Genomic DNA, 16,382 nt, shown 5'->3' on the forward strand with positions numbered 1-16,382 from the left:
ATGCCATCTTGGTACTGAATGGGGTTGCACTGCCCCAGACAGACCCTGTGCACAATCTGGGGGTCCTCCTGGACTCATGACTCCTGCTAGAAGAGCAGGTGGCAGTCATGGCCAGGAGGGCCTTTGCACAGCTTCACGTTGTGTGCCAGTTGCGCCCATTCCTAGATCAGAGGGACCTCATCACTGTCACTCATGCCCTGGTCACCTTCTGTTTGGATTTCTGTAATGCGCTCTACATGGGGCTGCCCTTGAAGAGTATCCAGAAGCTTCAGCTGGTGCAAAGTGCAGCGGCATGGGCAGTTATGTGCCCCCCCCCCAGGGCTGTACACGTTACACCACTGCTTCGTGAGCTGCATTGGTTGCCAGTTTGCTTCTGGGTGCAATTCAAGCTGCTGGTTTTGACCTTGAAAGCCCTTCACGGCATGGGGGTGGGTTACCTGAAGCACCGCCTCTCCCCGATTACACCTGCACACCCCGTCAGATCTGGCACAGAAGGCATGTTGTCGATCCTGTCTGCTAGAGAATTACACGTGTCAGTTCCCAGGAGGGCCTCCTCTGCCGTGGCGCCCGCCTTGTGGAATCTTCTCCCCCCAGAAGTGAGATTAGCTTGATACCTCTTAATGTTCTCCAAGTCCCTCAAGACCTGGCTATGTGATCAGGCCTGGGGCTGCCAGGGGGCCGGGGAGATTTTATGATGGCTCCCTCATTAATTTTAGCCCCTCCATTTTGTTTGTTTTTAGAGTTTTTTTAATGTGTCATTCTTTTTATGTCTGTATTTTTTAAATTGTTGTATGCCCAGAGTCACCTTGTGTGAGATGGGCGGCTACATAAATATGAAATATAAATAAGATAAATAAATAAATTCTCTTATGGATGTGCAATAGCATTGGGCATCTAAAATAACAGTACCCTCAAAAAATCCAGTTCATACTGTATTTTCCCGACTATAAGATGCCCCCATGTACAAGATGCCCCCCATTTTTCCAACCCAAAATTAAGAAATCAATATTTTGAAGATAAAGCAGAGCACATTTTTATTTAGTAATTAGGTAACATTTACCTGATACATTCAGTGGGAGGAGGTCCAAACTGTCTCTCTGCAGCTCTGTTTCCATGCTGTTTTGCAAAACTGATTACATTCAGTTTAAATTTTGCACAGTAAGACATTCTCTTATTTATATTTTTATTTTCTGACATCTTTATGGGCTCTCCACCTCCAATGGGATGCGTTCCAATTGGTTTGTTCAGCATCAGCTGACATCAATTACATAAGGCTCCTGATTGGAGGAAGCCCATTCGCATAGACAAAGTATAGGCAGTTTTGCCACCGCGCGGTTCTCTTTTCGGCTGACTTCCTTGAATAAGACGCCCTTCAATTTTGAGCATAAGGATTTTAGAAAAAAGTATCGTCTTATGGTCGGAAAAATATGGTAATTAAAAGAGCTGTGCCCATTCCTTTAATTTTCATTGGTAAATTAATTTCTCTTGGGCTGCCAGTTGTGAGGGTCAGAGTCAAAGAAATCTTCCTTTCCCAGTTCAGTTTACGCAAACAGAAAATGTATAGATTTAAACAACTAAATCTAGAATTTACACAGATTCTCACCAAAAGAGATCTGTGTATGGGGAATTAGGTCATTGCACCTCTTGAAGCTCTTTCCACGCTCCACATATTTATATAGCTTCTCCCCTGTGTGGATCCTTTTATGGGAAGTAAGATGACTGCCAGTAGTAAAGCTCTTTCCACACTCCATGCATTTATATGGTTTCTCCCCTGTGTGGATCCTTTTATGGGAAGTAAGATTACTGTTTTGAGTAAGGCTCTTTCCATACTCAATACATTTATATGTCTTCTCCCCTGTGTAGATCCTTTTATGGGAAATAAGATTACTCCTAGTATGAAAGCTCTTTACACACTACATGCAGTTATATGGCTTCTCCCCTGTGTGGATCCTTTATCCCACCTGATGCTAATACTAACGTAGCTTTGGGACTCTTGCACAACATTGTTGGAAACCAGCAGAATAAGCATCCTGACGCTGTGCATATTATAGCGGGGGACTTTAATCATGCGGATTTAAAAACAGTGCTCCCCAAATTTCATCAGCATGTTAAATGTGCCACCAGAAGAGCAAATACACTGGATAAAGTATATACCAACATTAAACATGCCTACAGGGTTATACAACTACCACACTTGGAGCACTCAGACCATATGTCACTGCTTTTAGCACCAGCATACACCCCTCTCAGGAGACAGGCTCTGCCTACAATAAAGACCGTGAAATCCTGGCCCGAAGATGCTTCTCAACAACTTCAGGACTGTTTTGAGAAGACAGATTGGGATATTTTTTACCATCCTGTGCTACATTAAATATTGCACAGACGCTGTCACTGTGAACAAATGCCTCTGGATCTATCCCAACCAGAAGCCCTGGATGACTAAGGGAGTCCAGCATCTCCTGCGTGACAGGAACAATGCCTTCAGGTCCGGTGATGGGGCAAAACACAGTGCTGCTAGAGCCAGTCTGAAGAGAGGCATTCGGCAGGCCAAGACAGATTATAAGAGGAAGATTGAGGATCATTTTCATAGCAACAACACGAGGTAGGTGTGGCAGGGGATTCAACAAATTACCAACTATAGACCGAATAATGTCATTTCTGCCGACGGGGATGCTTCATTGGGAGAGAAGCTGAATCACTTTTTTGCCCACTTTGAAATGGAGCCTCCAGAGGCAGCTAGAACACAGCCATTAATCCACTATAGCCCCTACCTCACCATGGAGGAGCATGAGGTGAGGAGTATTCTGAGGGCTGTGGACCCTAGAAAGGCTGCCGGACCTGATGGCATCTCTGGCCGGGTGCTTAAAGACTGTGCTGATGAGTTGGCTGGGGTTTTCACCAAGATCTTTAATCGGTCTCTATCCCAGTCCACTATTCCATCCTGTCTGAAGGCTTCCATCATTGTTCCGCTGCCAGAGAAGTTCCCTATTAACAACCTCAGCGACTACAGACCAGTGGCACTCACGCCTATCATCATGAAGTACTCTGAAAAATTGGTCTGCAGGCATGTCATTTCCTGCCTTCCGTGTACGTTTGATAAACATCAGTTTGCATACAGAACTAATAGATCCACAGAGGATGCTATAGCCATCACTCTCCACACTGCTCTGACTCATCTGGAACAGCGGGGGACCTATGCAAGGATGCTTTTTGTAGACTTTAGTTCTGCATTCAATACAATCCTTCCACAGAGACTGGTGTCTAAACTTATGGATCTTGAGCTTTCATATCCATTCTGCTCTTGGATTTTGGACTTCCTGCTGGCCACTCCCAGAGGGTTAGATTAGGCAACTATATCTCCTCAGCTCTTACTCTCAACATTGGCTCACCACAGGGCTGCGTGTTGAGTCCCTTACTTTACACTCTTTATACATATGACTGTACTCCCACTTACTCCAGCAATATTATCATTAAATTTGCAGATGATACAATAGTGGTGGGGCTTATCTCCGAAGGAGATGAGTCTGCCTACCGGGATGAGGTGGACCGGCTGCTTTCCTGGTGCGGAGACAATAATTTGGCCTTAATATCAATAAGACCAAGGAGCTTATAGTGGACTATAGAAGGAATAGATTAAATGTCCAGCCCCTGGTTATCAGTGGAGACCGAGTGGAGCGGGTGGCCAGTTTCAGGTTTCTGGGTGTCACCATAAAGGAGGACCTGACCTGGGGCGCTCATATTGCAGCCTTGGTTAAGAGGGCCCAGCAGAGATTATACTACCTGAGACTTCTCAGGAAGCAACAACTGAATGAAAAACTGCTGGTGACCTTCTACCGCTGTACTAGAGAGAGCATTTTGACCTACTGCACCTGTGTATGGTTTGCTAACTGCACAGTGGCAGATAGGAAAGCGCTCCAGAGCGTTACCGCCACTGCCCAGAGGATCATTGGTTGCCCTCTCCCCTCTTTGGAAGAACTTTATAGTTCCTGCTGCCTTAAGAAGGCTCAAAATATTCTTAAGGACCCATCCCACCCGGGACATTCTTTTCTTGAACTATGACCATCTGGCAGACCGTACAGGATAATGAAAACAAGGACGAATAGGCTGAAGAATAGCTTCTATCCTAGAGCTGCAACTATACTGAATTCTGTCGTTTAGTGCAGTATTGGTGTGGCATCAGGGGTTGTGCAGCGGTGAATGGAATGAAGGATGTGGTTTTTATGCTTGTTATATTTGTAAGTGCACTGGGGATGAGATGGCATTTAATCTCATTGTACGAGAAGTAAAATGACAATAAACATTACTTTGACTTTGACTTTTGCAAATTTATTTTCTTCCAGCAGTGACAGTTAGGAAAAAGAGATCAGTTTTCTGAGGAAGACCTCAGCAACCTCAGAGGAGCAGTAGCTTAGAGAAGGGGGAGGGAGGTCCATTTCTGCCCTATTTCTGAATTGCTGGGCTGCCCCAGAAGTGCTTTGCATTTCCACTTTGATCAGCAATCTCCTCCTCTGCTTTGCACCAAGAATCCAGCATTGGCCCTCAAGGGGGTCTTCCTGTGTTTTCCCTTTAAACTAAAGGGGTGATGAGGAAACGTTTACTGGGTTTCATCTTTGTACCTCAATATGGATATTACGGACAAAAGGGAAACGATGTTTAGGACAATATTTGGTAGAGCCTCCATGGACTGGTATGGTCTATCTGAAAACAAGAAAAATGTTTTTTAACAACCTTTGGCTCTGGAGGCCATCCAGATACTCTACCAATTCTTGTGTCAATGTCTGGAGGTTGAGTCACGGCAACTGGACTTCTTTAGCTTTTGTTGAGAGAAAAAGAAAAGAAGTCCAGTTGCCCTGACTCAACCTCCAGACAATTCCACCTGGATGCCTGAGAATCCTATGTCAATGTAGATTCCTTCTCTCCAGCTTCTCAGGATCTCATTCTAGGAAATAATTAGGAATGAGAAGGTATTAAAGTCTTTAGCAGTTGAAGTATATAATGATGTTTTCATTGAAGTAGAAATGTGATGAGCCGTCCATGTTTTGTCTCAGGGCTGCTGGCATTCACCCACACCCGTTCACAAAAGGAGGGCCTGCAATCTGGGGGTGCATTTCTAGAGTTATGCTGACCTCCCATGATTTGTCTTTCCTCTGGCAGTAAGAATCAGCCTAGCAGCTTCATCTTCCACTGCATGATCAGGTAATTAACCCTAACAAGGCTCAAGGATCCCTACGAAGGTGATCAATTGGACCTGGACTCGGCCGCTCTCTGCCCTGTGAGGCAAAGCCAATCTTTGGAGATCTCTTCGGATATTGGCACTGGGCTTTCACACAGAAGGCCTCCCAAAGCAGCCAATCCACCTCCTCTCTGGCCACAAATGGTTGAAGGGGAAGAGACCACTATTGGATCAAGCCATCCTGAAGCTCCATCAAGGCTTTGTTGACCCCCACCTAGTCTTGCCCAATATCAAAAGCTCCCCCAGGAGAGACGCTTCGCACAGTCCATGTGAGGAAGTCAGACCCTGATGCTTCCTGCTGGTGGTTGCAGTGAGGAAGGTGCAGGAACACACGGAGAGTGCCCAGCGACATCAGTGGCAATAAAACACAACAGACCTGGCACTACTGGGCATAGATGTAAGTGGGGGGGTGCAATAGACCCTGGGCACCAAGGAATGCTTCTCCAGCTAGGCCCAGAGAGACCTGAGGGGAGCCACACAGCAGGAGAGAGAGCGGCGCAACTGATCCTGCACAACATCCCCTCCCCTCCTGTGACAAAGGGAACCCCCTCCCCAGAGGAAAGGAAAGGGGGAAAGACAATTTGGGGCCACAGGAGCAAAAGTATGGGTGAAGGGAGGCACTGGGCGTTTGAAAGCAGGCAAAGTATTCTGCCCTGCCAGAAAAAAATGCTTCGCATCTCCAAATAGAAGAAGATTCCCCTACAAGAGTGGTGAAGGATTGTCTTTTTGTTCAGTGGACGTCAATAGGAACTCACAAGGAGGATTGCGGTCACCTCAGGAGGAGTCTTCCAAGCTCCTGACTTGGGGCGTGAATCTGCTTAAAGCAAAGGTGCCTGTGCTGGCTGCCTGCCAGCCTCTTACCCTGCCCGCTGCATTCACTGACATTTCAACTGCCAGACTGCCATTGCTGAACAGCAGTGTAAATATTCAGTCTCCACGTCTGTGCCTCATGACTGGCAAGGGACATTCCCTGTCGACACAAAGCTACTGAATGACTCTAAGATTGGTGACGATTTTGACTTTGTGAGAGAGCGGATGCGAACTCAGCACTCTCTAATAATCAACCAAAACTCTAAATAGGCTTTTATTCTTCATAGGCCATGTGTCTACCCTACATACGATGGGCAGGTAAAGCCCCTCAAGTGAAACTCAGGGCATCCTGCGGAGGGCTCGGCGTGCTGATCATGAGAGAGAGCTTGCAGGGGTGGACTGACCAATAAAAGAGAATATGTGTGGCTCAGGGTCGAACTGTGGAGTCCTTGGGGCTCTCTGAGCTTGGTCGTCTTCTTGCAAACGTTTCGTTACCTGGCTGGGTTACATCTTCAGTGCTAGCAAGAAATGTTTCCAAGAAAACCACCAACCTCAGAGAACCCCAAAGACTCCCCCAGGGTGGACTGCCCTGCATTCAACTTTCCTTTCCTTCCTGAAGGCATGTGCTGTTTTAATTTGGTTGATCATTCCAAACTGATACAGGGAAAAAAACGGGATTTCAAAACTTTGGTTCACAACATTGGCTACAGTCAGGGCTTCTCTGATTTCTCATGGCTTACCTCCTGGTTACCAAACTTTGCCTGGCTGAAGACAACATTCCTGGGAATTATGGGCTTGGTGGTAATAGGAATATTTGTTTCCTGTTTTGCTCAGGGTTTACCCTCCTCCTTGGAGTGTTGTAGGGAATGCTCTTCTGTTCCGAAAGCAAGATCAACACCCTTTCCCCAAGGCAGGGACCCCTAATCTTGATGCAGAATGGCCAAAAATATGAATCTGAGTCACAGGATGATGTATAGCTACAAGATTCCCTAACTGATTGTGCATAATATATTCCGTTTTGCACAACAAGAAAAAGGAGGGATTGTGAGAAGGAAATCAAATTCCCCCCCCCCCCATGTCAGCAGAAAGTCAACACTTCCCATTTGTCCCATCCTACCATTGTTTATCTGAACAGCAATCAAGGCATATGATCAAATTATAGTAAGAACGGGCTCACCTAAAAAGATTAAAAACGTAGCAGGAAGAATCAGGAGTCTTCCACCCCAGCCCAGAATTAAAGAACAAAGACCTGATAGGAAGGGCCAACTTTCCTTGAAGCCTTAATCAGATCATAAGAAGATTTCTTCTCTGAAGGGATCTAGATGCCAATTAGACCATGCCAGGTAAGGGAACCACAGGAAACCCCAGCGCAGGAGGGCACCTGACCTGAGAAGGCTCCCTTCTAAAGATCCTACCAATTTCACCTCTCTTGGAATCCGGGAATCACCTTTTCCAAGAATTCCTCGAGGGTGGGCATTCCTTCTCACCTTTCCAAGAACAATATGTGATGGAATGGTTTGATGAAGGGTGCGCTCAGGGAGATAAGCATTTCCTTAGCCCCCAGCAGGAGCGTGGGAAGGTTAAGAAGATGAGACTGGCACCAACCTAAGGAATTCACGGTGTTTTCGCTTCCTGGCTTGGGAAATTTAGATTCAATCTGGAGAGATTCTGTCCTGGAGGTGGAAGCTAATAAGTGCAACAGAACTGTATCTGTACTGTCTCGTGGAGTTCTTTGGGCTGAACCTGAGAGATCTGCCCTATAAACGGAACTCCTGGAGAAACCGAGCATGGCTGCCCCACAGCTGATCCTCTTGTGTATCTGGCTCTCAGTAAATCAACTCTTCTCTCTTTGCCTGCGTGCTTATTCCTGGATAGGAGACAAACCATGCCTTCTGGCACGGGGATGTAAACTTAATAAACAATAAATTTCTCTTATTGGTGTGCAATAGCATTGGTCACCTAAAATAACAGTACGTTCAAAAATCCAGTTCATAATTAAAATGGCCCTTTTATTTTCAGTGGTAAATTAATTTCTCTTGGGCTGCCGGTTGTGAGGGTCAGACTCAAAGAAATCTTCTTTTCCCAGGCCAGTGTATACAAATAGAAAATGTATAGATTTAAACAACTAAATCTAGAATTTACATGGATTCTCACCCAAACAGATCTGTGTATGGGAAACTAGGTCATTCCTCCTCCTGAAGCTCTTTCCACGCTCCACACATTTATATGATTCCTCCCCCATGTGGATCCCTTTATGGGAATTCAGATGACCCTTCTGAGTAAAACACTTTCCATACTCTGTGCATTTATATGGTTCCTCCCCTGTGTGGTTCCTTTTATGGGAAGTAAGATCCCTGCTAGTAGTAAAGCTCTTTCCACACTTCATGCATGTTTATGGCTTCTCCCCTGTGTGGATCCTCTATTTGGACAATAAGTTGACTGCTTGTGCTGAAGCTCTTTCCACACTCCAAGCATTTACATGGCTTCTCCCATGTGTGGCTCCCGTTATGAGAATTAAGACCCCATCTAGTACGAAAGCTCTTTCCACACTCAATGCACTTATATGGCTTCTCCCCTGTGTGCATACTTTTACGATGGGAAGTAAGATTACTGTTTTGAGTAAAAGTCTTTCCACACTCCATGCATTTATATGGTTTCTCCCCTGTGTGAATCCTATTATGGGAATTCAGATTACCCTTCTGAGTAAAGCTCTTTCCACACTCCATGCATTTATATGATTTTTCCCGTGTGGGTCCTTTTATGGGAAGTAAGATCCCTACTAGTAGTAAAGCTCTTTCCACACTTCATGCATTTTTATGGCTTCTCCCCTGTGTGGATCCTCTTATGGACAATAAGTTGACTGCTTGTGCTGAAGCTCTTTCCACACTCCAAGCATTTACATGGCTTCTCCCATGTGTGGCTCCCGTTATGAGAATTAAGACCCCATCTAGTACGAAAGCTCTTTCCACACTCAATGCACTTATATGGCTTCTCCCCTGTGTGCATACTTTTACGATGGGAAGTAAGATTACTGTTTTGAGTAAAAGTCTTTCCACACTCCATGCATTTATATGGTTTCTCCCCTGTGTGAATCCTATTATGGGAATTCAGATTACCCTTCTGAGTAAAGCTCTTTCCACACTCCATGCATTTATATGATTTTACCCCTGTGTGGGTCCTTTTATGGGAAGTAAGTTCACTTCCAGTAATAAAGCTCTTTCCACACTCCAGGCACTTACATGGCTTGTCCCCTGTGTGGATCCATTTATGGGAAGTAAGTTCAATCCTAGTAGTAAAGCTCTTTCCACACTCCAGGCACTTATATGGCTTCTCCCCTGTGTGGATCTTTTTATGTCTCATAAGGTATCTATTTTCACAGAAGCTCTTTCCACACTCCAGGCACTTATATGGCTTCTCCCCTGTGTGGGTCCTCTTATGGACAATAAGTTGACTGCTTGTGCTGAAGCTCTTTCCACACTCCAAGCATTTACATGGCTTCTCCCATGTGTGGCTCCCGTTATGAGAATTAAGACCCCATCTAGTACTAAAGCTCTTTCCACACTCAGTGCACTTATATGGCTTCTCACCTGTGTGGATACTTTTATGATGAGAAGTAAGAGTACTGTTTTGACGAAAACTCTTTCCACACTCCATGCATTTATATGGTTTCTCCCCTGTGTGGATCCTATTATGGGAATTCAGATTACCCTTCTGAGTAAAGCTCCTTCCACACTCCATGCATTTATATGGTTTTTCCCCTGTGTGGGTCCTTTTATGGGCAATAAGGTTACTGGTTATTCTAAAGCTCTTTCCACACTCCAAGCATTCATGTGGTTTCTCCCCTGTATGGATCCTTTTATGGGAAGTAAGTTCAATCCTACTAATAAAGGACTTTCCACACTCCATGCACTTATATGGCTTCTCCCCTGTGTGGATCCTTTTATGGGAAGTAAGTTCACTCCTACTATGAAAGCTCTTTCCACACTCCAGGCACCAACATGGCTTGTCCCCTGTGTGGATCCATTTATGGGCAATAAGGTAACTGCTTCTTCTAAAGCTCTTTCCACACTCCAGGCACTTATGTGGTTTCTCTCCTGTGTGGATCCTTTTATGGGAATTCAGATGAACCTTCTGAGTAAAGGTCTTTCCACACTCCATGCACTTATATGGCTTGTCCCCTGTGTGGATCCTATTATGGGAATTCAGATGAGCCTTCTGAGTAAAGCTCTTTCCACACTCCATGCATTTATATGGTTTTTCCCCTGTGTGGATTCTTTTATGGGCAGTAAGTTCACTTGTAGTAATAAAGCTCTTTCCACACTCCAGGCACTTATGTGGTTTCTCTCCTGTGTGGATCCTTTTATGGGAATTCAGATGAACCTTCTGAGTAAAGGTCTTTCCACACTCCATGCACTTATATGGCTTGTCCCCTGTGTGGATCCATTTATGGTCAATAAGGTTACTCCTCATTCTGAAGCTCTTTCCACACTCCAGGCATTTATATTGTTTCTCTCCTGTGTGGATCCTTTTATGATGGGAAGTAAGATGACTGTTTTCACTAAAAGCATTTCTAGACTCCACCCATTTATATGGCTTCTCCCCTGTGTGGATCCTGTCATGGGAAGTAACTTGACAACTTGTTCTGAAAATCTTTCCAGATTCCAAACATTTATATGGTTTTTCCCCTGTGTGGATCCTTTTATGAGACATAAGGGACCCATTTTCACAGGAAACAGTGAAAGTCCAATTGTGATTTTTTACATTGTCTCTGCAGATATAATCTTCTCGTTTGCTTTGGGTTGAAGAGTGTTCATTTACACCTAATTGGTCTTTTAATAGTCTTACACTTTTTCCAATATACTTTTCCTTTATTTTTCCTTCTTGGGCAAGAAAGCCTTGCATCTCAGCATCCATGGAAGATAAGCTTTCCTGATTCCAAGTCTTTGACTGGCTTCTCTCATGACTTTCTAGTTGCATCTCCAGTTCCTTGTCCCTTCCGCCTCCATGCCTGATCACTTCGAATTTTTCACTGGGATCTTTATTCTCATAGCCATGATCACCTTCAAAGGAAAAGAGAAATGAAAATGATAGCAACGGTGGGGGAAAAGATCAGACTGTAGGAGGTCATATGATTTTCCTTCTGAATTTTTCCCAAATCCCAATATATTGCACATTTGTATAGCTAGAATCACATGGTATAGATAATTGATATAATCATGAGCCATAAAAGCTTTGAAAACATCTACAGCATCCGGTTTGTTTATAATCATCCTTATATAGTCAAACCTTAGCCAGAGTAAGCGTTGAATTCAGGAAGAATCTGGGGAAACATCCAGGGAGGCATTAGGAGAAAACCTAACATTTATCGGAGGCGGTCAGTAACAGGAAAGACCAGTGAGAACTAAATCATTTTTGAAATTTGTCCTTTTTTCCTACCCAAACTGCCTTCCATTTGCTATTTATTTTTCTCTGGCCAAAATCAAATGGTTGCAGAGAAAACAATTCTAGAGCTCTTCTATTAACCCTAAACAGCATGTTTGCAATGGAAAAACAGCACCATTTTGCCCTTAACCCCAAGGCTCAGGATAGAAATCAAAAGGAAGACAAGCCATTAACCCAACAGCCTGAATAAATGAGAATCCTTCAGAGGACAGACAGGGAAGCATCTGGACCCAAAAGGATGAAATCAGTGTGATGGAATTGAGCATCTCCTCAAGCCAAGGAGTGAGTTTCTCACTGATACCTTTAAAAAGAAATGGAAAAATTCACCAGATGAGAAATGTCAGGGGATGCATCTAAGCAGAGAGCCACTGATGTCCTTCCTTCCTTTGAGCAGGAGAAGGCCAGATCTTTTCCTTCCCCCCCTCCAAAGAGATGAGCTGATGGCATCTAACTAGAAAATGTCTTTCCAAACTCTCTCATGGGAGAGAGGCAAACCCTTACCCAGAGAGGCCACGTTCCTATAATTTTCCAGCATGACTTCCCAATGCAGCGCTTTTTGGTGAGGATCCAGCTGAGACCGCTCCTCCTCGGAGAAATACACAGCCACCTCCTCGAAGGACACAAGACCCTCCTGAACAAGGAAAAAAAGAACAGAACAGAACAGAAGAGGCCAGGAGGACTTGCAAGATTTGTCCTATTCTTCACAAATTCCCAAAGCAAAGATACGCACTAAGTTAAATGGCAATGCTTGGTGGGATTCCAAGATTTAGGTGAGAAAATGGAAAGAGCCAAAAGCTTTTGATTGAAGAAGTATTTCTGGCAGGCTTGATCCACTTGATTGCTTCTGCAGGACTCTCAGTGCCATTCAATGATAGCAACCCCAATTTCCTTCTGGATCGATCCATCAAGCCATGCAGCCATCTTCAAAAGACTCTCAGTGTCTTGAGAGAACCAACTGGGAGATGGGCTTCAGAAACTCCACCTATCAGTGTCTCCAATCTTTCCTGTGTTTGCAGAAGAAAACCGGGCGGGGGGGGAGGGGAGATTCTTTCTAGCATTTCAGCAAGTGTCTTAGGCTGCCCCAGAAGGACCAACTGTGCCCAGCTCAACAACTTCATGAAAGTGCTGGGGGAGCACAGCCCAGGGATTTGGGTGGGGGGCCATGAATATCCAGAGGCACACAAGCCAGGTTCTTCTCCTCCTCAGACTGCAAGGACGTTGCTAGTAGTCTGAGCCGCTGGCTGAATGGGAGACAACAAAGTGGAGGCAATTTTCTGGGAAGGACATTTCTCAACCTTTGCCAAGCTGGATTCCTTGGCCTCGAAATCCAGGCACAAATCAGAGGAATAGAAATTACTTTGCAAGGCAAAAGTTCCTTGACTATATGCTCTTTCAGAACAATTTTTACTTAGAAACTTTGCTATCTGGCCACTTTCATTGTATGTAAATAGCCTGGCTTATGGCTTTAAATGATGTGCTTATACTTCTTATCACTGGTTGGAAAAAAGGCTTTTTAAAAATGGCAATGTGCCAATCTGAGTATTTAGGTATTTTTGAGCAGCCTTGCACAATTCCAAGTCAAGCAATTAAAAAAAGAATGGCTCTCTGTTTAGCTGTTGCTATCACTGTAATCATATTATTCCTATCGCTTTAGCAACTTTTTAAAAAAAATAGTTATTGTAAACAAATAGTAGGAAGAGTAAGTAGCAGAAGGTGAGTTAAGTACCAGTCTTAAAAAAACATTTGCTAATAAGAATCTCAGGGAGAAATTACAAACCAATTTGTATCACAACGAAAGTTTTCAGGGGAGGCTAAGCTGACTGAGGGCAACTTGAATCTTCCATTCCTCATTCCATGTTGCTCAAGGACAAGAAAACACCCAAGCCCAAAAAAGGTGGAAAAATGGAAGGAGAGAGTCCTACATACACCAGCTTGACTGCCTGAAGGAAAGGGAGAATACAAATTCAGTAGATAAATTTCCTCCTCTTACTTCAGCTGGAAGGTCAGCCACTGTTTCAGTTGCACCAGAAATAGCAGACAACTTCGTTCGAGTCTTCCCTGTGAGGAAGACAGAATTTTAAAGTGCAGAATTATTAAAATAGGAGGAGGCATTCTAGAGAAGAGAAGACATAGAGAAGATGAGACTGCTGGGATCTCTCTGGGGAATGGGAGGGCCTTCGATTACCTCCTGAGGTGTCCTCACTTGGATCTTCCTGAGAGATCCTCCTGAAAAACGGGTCCTGAGGGGGACTGGAGGGATTCCTCCTTCCGTCAGGATCACTGTTGTCCACAGCGAAGGACTTGAAATAAGAGGCAGGAGAAAAGAAGAAGAATTAACAAACATCACACAACATGAAGTGGATTCTAAACACAACTTTAAACCCCCCAGTGTCCAGAAGCGAGGCTGGAAAGTGAGAAAGGAACAGGTGTCCCAAATCTATCTTCTAGATAATGCAACAATATCACACAAGAATTAGTGAAACATCCCCATGTATTACAAATGCCAGAAAACTGTCATCGGGAGGGGTTAAGAATTCAAGCAGATTGTTTATTCCCTTCAGACCCCTTCTGGGGTCCCAAAATGAAGATCTCCCACCTGCAACTTGACCTGATCCTTCTGCTCCTCCGCCTGGCTCAGGAGGAAGCCTTCTGCCAGGGCCACCGCCTGGGAGCTGGTCTCTGCTCCACACTCCCGCACCCAGCTCTGCATCTGCAAGGGCAGAAGGGCCAGGAGGTGCTCCAGAACAACCAGGTCCAGCATCTGTGCTTTTGTGCACTTTTCTGGTCTCAACCATTGATGACAAAAGTAGTGGAGATGCCTGCAAAGTTCTCGGGGACCCTCAGCCTCCTGGTATTGGACACTCCTGAAGTTCTGGGGCTGAACTTCTGAATGGATGGTTTCTTCCTCCAGGATCTTTGGCCCAGTTCTTGCCCAGATCTCCCCACAGCTCCCAGGCTGAACAGCAGAAGGCCCTTCTCCAGTTCCCTCACTTGCTAAGGGTTGTGTCTCCATTCTTTCTCTGTGCTGTAACGCAACTCCAAAGGGGTCCGAGGAATCTTGTGGCTCTCCAAATGCCTTTTCATTGATTGGGCTGTTCCTGTAGCTAAGGAATGACCACAGCAGGCCATTCAGCCCTCTTTCCCCAAGAGAGAATTTTGTTTGTATGCGAGGACCTACAAAAGGCTTCCGGTTTCTGTGTGTGAGATGGAAAAGAAATTCCAAGAATTAGAAAGTGATGGATTTGACCATTGAACAACACTCATCCTCATGGAAGACACCATTTTTCTGAGCTGGTATAGGACTGGGGTGGCATTGAGCAGATAGGAACTGAGGGCCGGGCAGCTGATTGGCATACCTGAATCTTCCCTCTTGAGGGTTGCATCCTACTAAGCTGCAAGAGGATGATACCAGTGAAAGGTTTGGCTGCTGTGGGTACTTGGCAGGGAGGGTGGTCTGCGGAGGGGAAGATAAGATTTTGAGATGTTCAAAACCCACAATTGTGAGACCACTGGCTGACCTAGTTGTCACATAAAAGTTAATTAGCGTAGTAAAACACACACCCCTAAGGTGGAGGTTTCAGAAAACATAGAACATGCTAAGCTCATTATGGGATGGTAGTGTGTAACATGGAACCAAGTACGCTTGCCTGACAATGTGACAAAATGCAAGCGATTCAATTTTTCCTATAGCTACTTCCTCATCCGTGAAATGCAGAACATTTGACAGAAATCTTCGCTCGAGGCTCCTCTCCTTGGAGAGACGGGACCTCTTTGCCGAAGCGCTTCAACAGAGTGACCAGGAGACCTCCCCTGACTGGCTGCTGTTGCCTGCCGGTAAACGAATCTGCCAGCCTTTGTGGCCAACAATCCTTTGTTTATGTGCTTGTGTGTGTATAGTGTGTGTGTGTGTGTGGTGCAAAATAGGGAATTGGCTTCCATCAAGTACTTGGAATGCCCAATATATGCATTTTGGAGCTTTTCCTTTTCTTTTTCTCAGAAGGAAGGGCTGGCATTTTAAAACCCTTAATCTATGTTCCCCTACAAGCAGGATTCACACAACATGCCAAACCCCAAACAGGTTAACAAAACACCAAAGTTAAATTCAGGTAAAATGCAATTCTAGTGAAATGACACTGGCTTGGGATGCTCTAGTTCCCTTTCTTCAGGGTTTGCTTTTAAGAGCCAAGTCACACCAGGACACCCAGGCAGGTTCGGACAACATGCCCGAACCCCAAACAGATCCCCCAAGCACAGGGGCCGCGTTCACACAAAGCACAGGGCTTGCAGGAAGGAAGTTTAAGAGGCTGTCCTGGTTCACTCACCTCCAAGACATGTTGAACTGCAGAGGATCCAGCACTATTTCAGCCTCATCAGCGCGTGGTGAGAGTGGAGGCACAATCTCGGGCACCTCCTTCCTCGCAAGGCTTTTCTTCTTTCCTGCTGGAGATTTGCAATGCAAACTCTCCCCCTCTCCAAGGTTTTTCCCAGGAAATGGGGCGTGAAGGGCTCCTCCAGATCCCACCCTCTTTCCTGGGGATCCTGGATTTGTTCCTGGGGGCAGCACGGCTGATGTAGAGCTCTGCTTCCCCCCTGCCTGTTATGTGCATCGAAAGGGGTTGTTGAGGAACATGGGATTCAGGCTCACCCACCCCCAGGACCCAGAAGATTGAACCCTCTGCCTCCCTTTGCACGGGAAGAAGGCCCTGCTCACCCAGGGCTTCCTGTGGATCCCTTCCCTGCAAGACTTTCATGCAGCCTTTTACCTCCTGTGAAGCTCAAAGGGTTAAAGACAGAGCGTGCACCTTCCTAGAGAGGCAAGAGGTAGTGATGTCACTCCTTTTCTCACCCTCCACTGGAAAGCCACTTGTGGCCGTCGCCCTCCAGTGGCCCAACTCTG

The 16,382-nt window shown here is 45.4% G+C and overlaps 1 protein-coding gene across 1 annotated transcript; it reads right to left on the reverse strand.

Annotated features, from left to right (window-relative positions):
* Positions 1-8,714: 8,714 nt before the first annotated feature.
* LOC107326707 (uncharacterized) lies at positions 8,715-16,271 on the reverse strand. The gene is made up of 6 exons (XM_088128898.1): positions 15,808-16,271; positions 14,082-14,679; positions 13,671-13,785; positions 13,476-13,543; positions 11,987-12,116; positions 8,715-11,103 (listed from the first exon to the last, which is right to left on the reverse strand). Exons 1-6 carry the CDS (start codon positions 15,816-15,818, stop codon positions 8,858-8,860), a joined length of 3,168 nt encoding a protein of 1,055 aa, XP_087985024.1. The 5' UTR covers positions 15,819-16,271; the 3' UTR covers positions 8,715-8,857.
* Positions 16,272-16,382: the final 111 nt, after the last annotated feature.

Source organism: Python bivittatus, unplaced genomic scaffold (assembly GCF_059951505.1).
Source record: "Python bivittatus isolate LINGU-HERP-01145 unplaced genomic scaffold, Pbiv_v1 ctg000820_np1212, whole genome shotgun sequence".
Lineage (NCBI taxonomy): Eukaryota > Metazoa > Chordata > Lepidosauria > Squamata > Pythonidae > Python > Python bivittatus.

What these genes read in the sequence shown, in the direction of transcription:
- LOC107326707 (XM_088128898.1), bottom strand. An exon ending in AAGTGAGGACACCTCAGGAG is followed by an intron (nt 13,544 to 13,670) that starts GTAATCGAAGGC and finishes TCTTCCTCACAG; the next exon opens with GGAAGACTCGAACGAAGTTG. An exon ending in TAGGAACGTGGCCTCTCTGG is followed by an intron (nt 11,104 to 11,986) that starts GTAAGGGTTTGC and finishes TTTCCTTTGAAG; the next exon opens with GTGATCATGGCTATGAGAAT.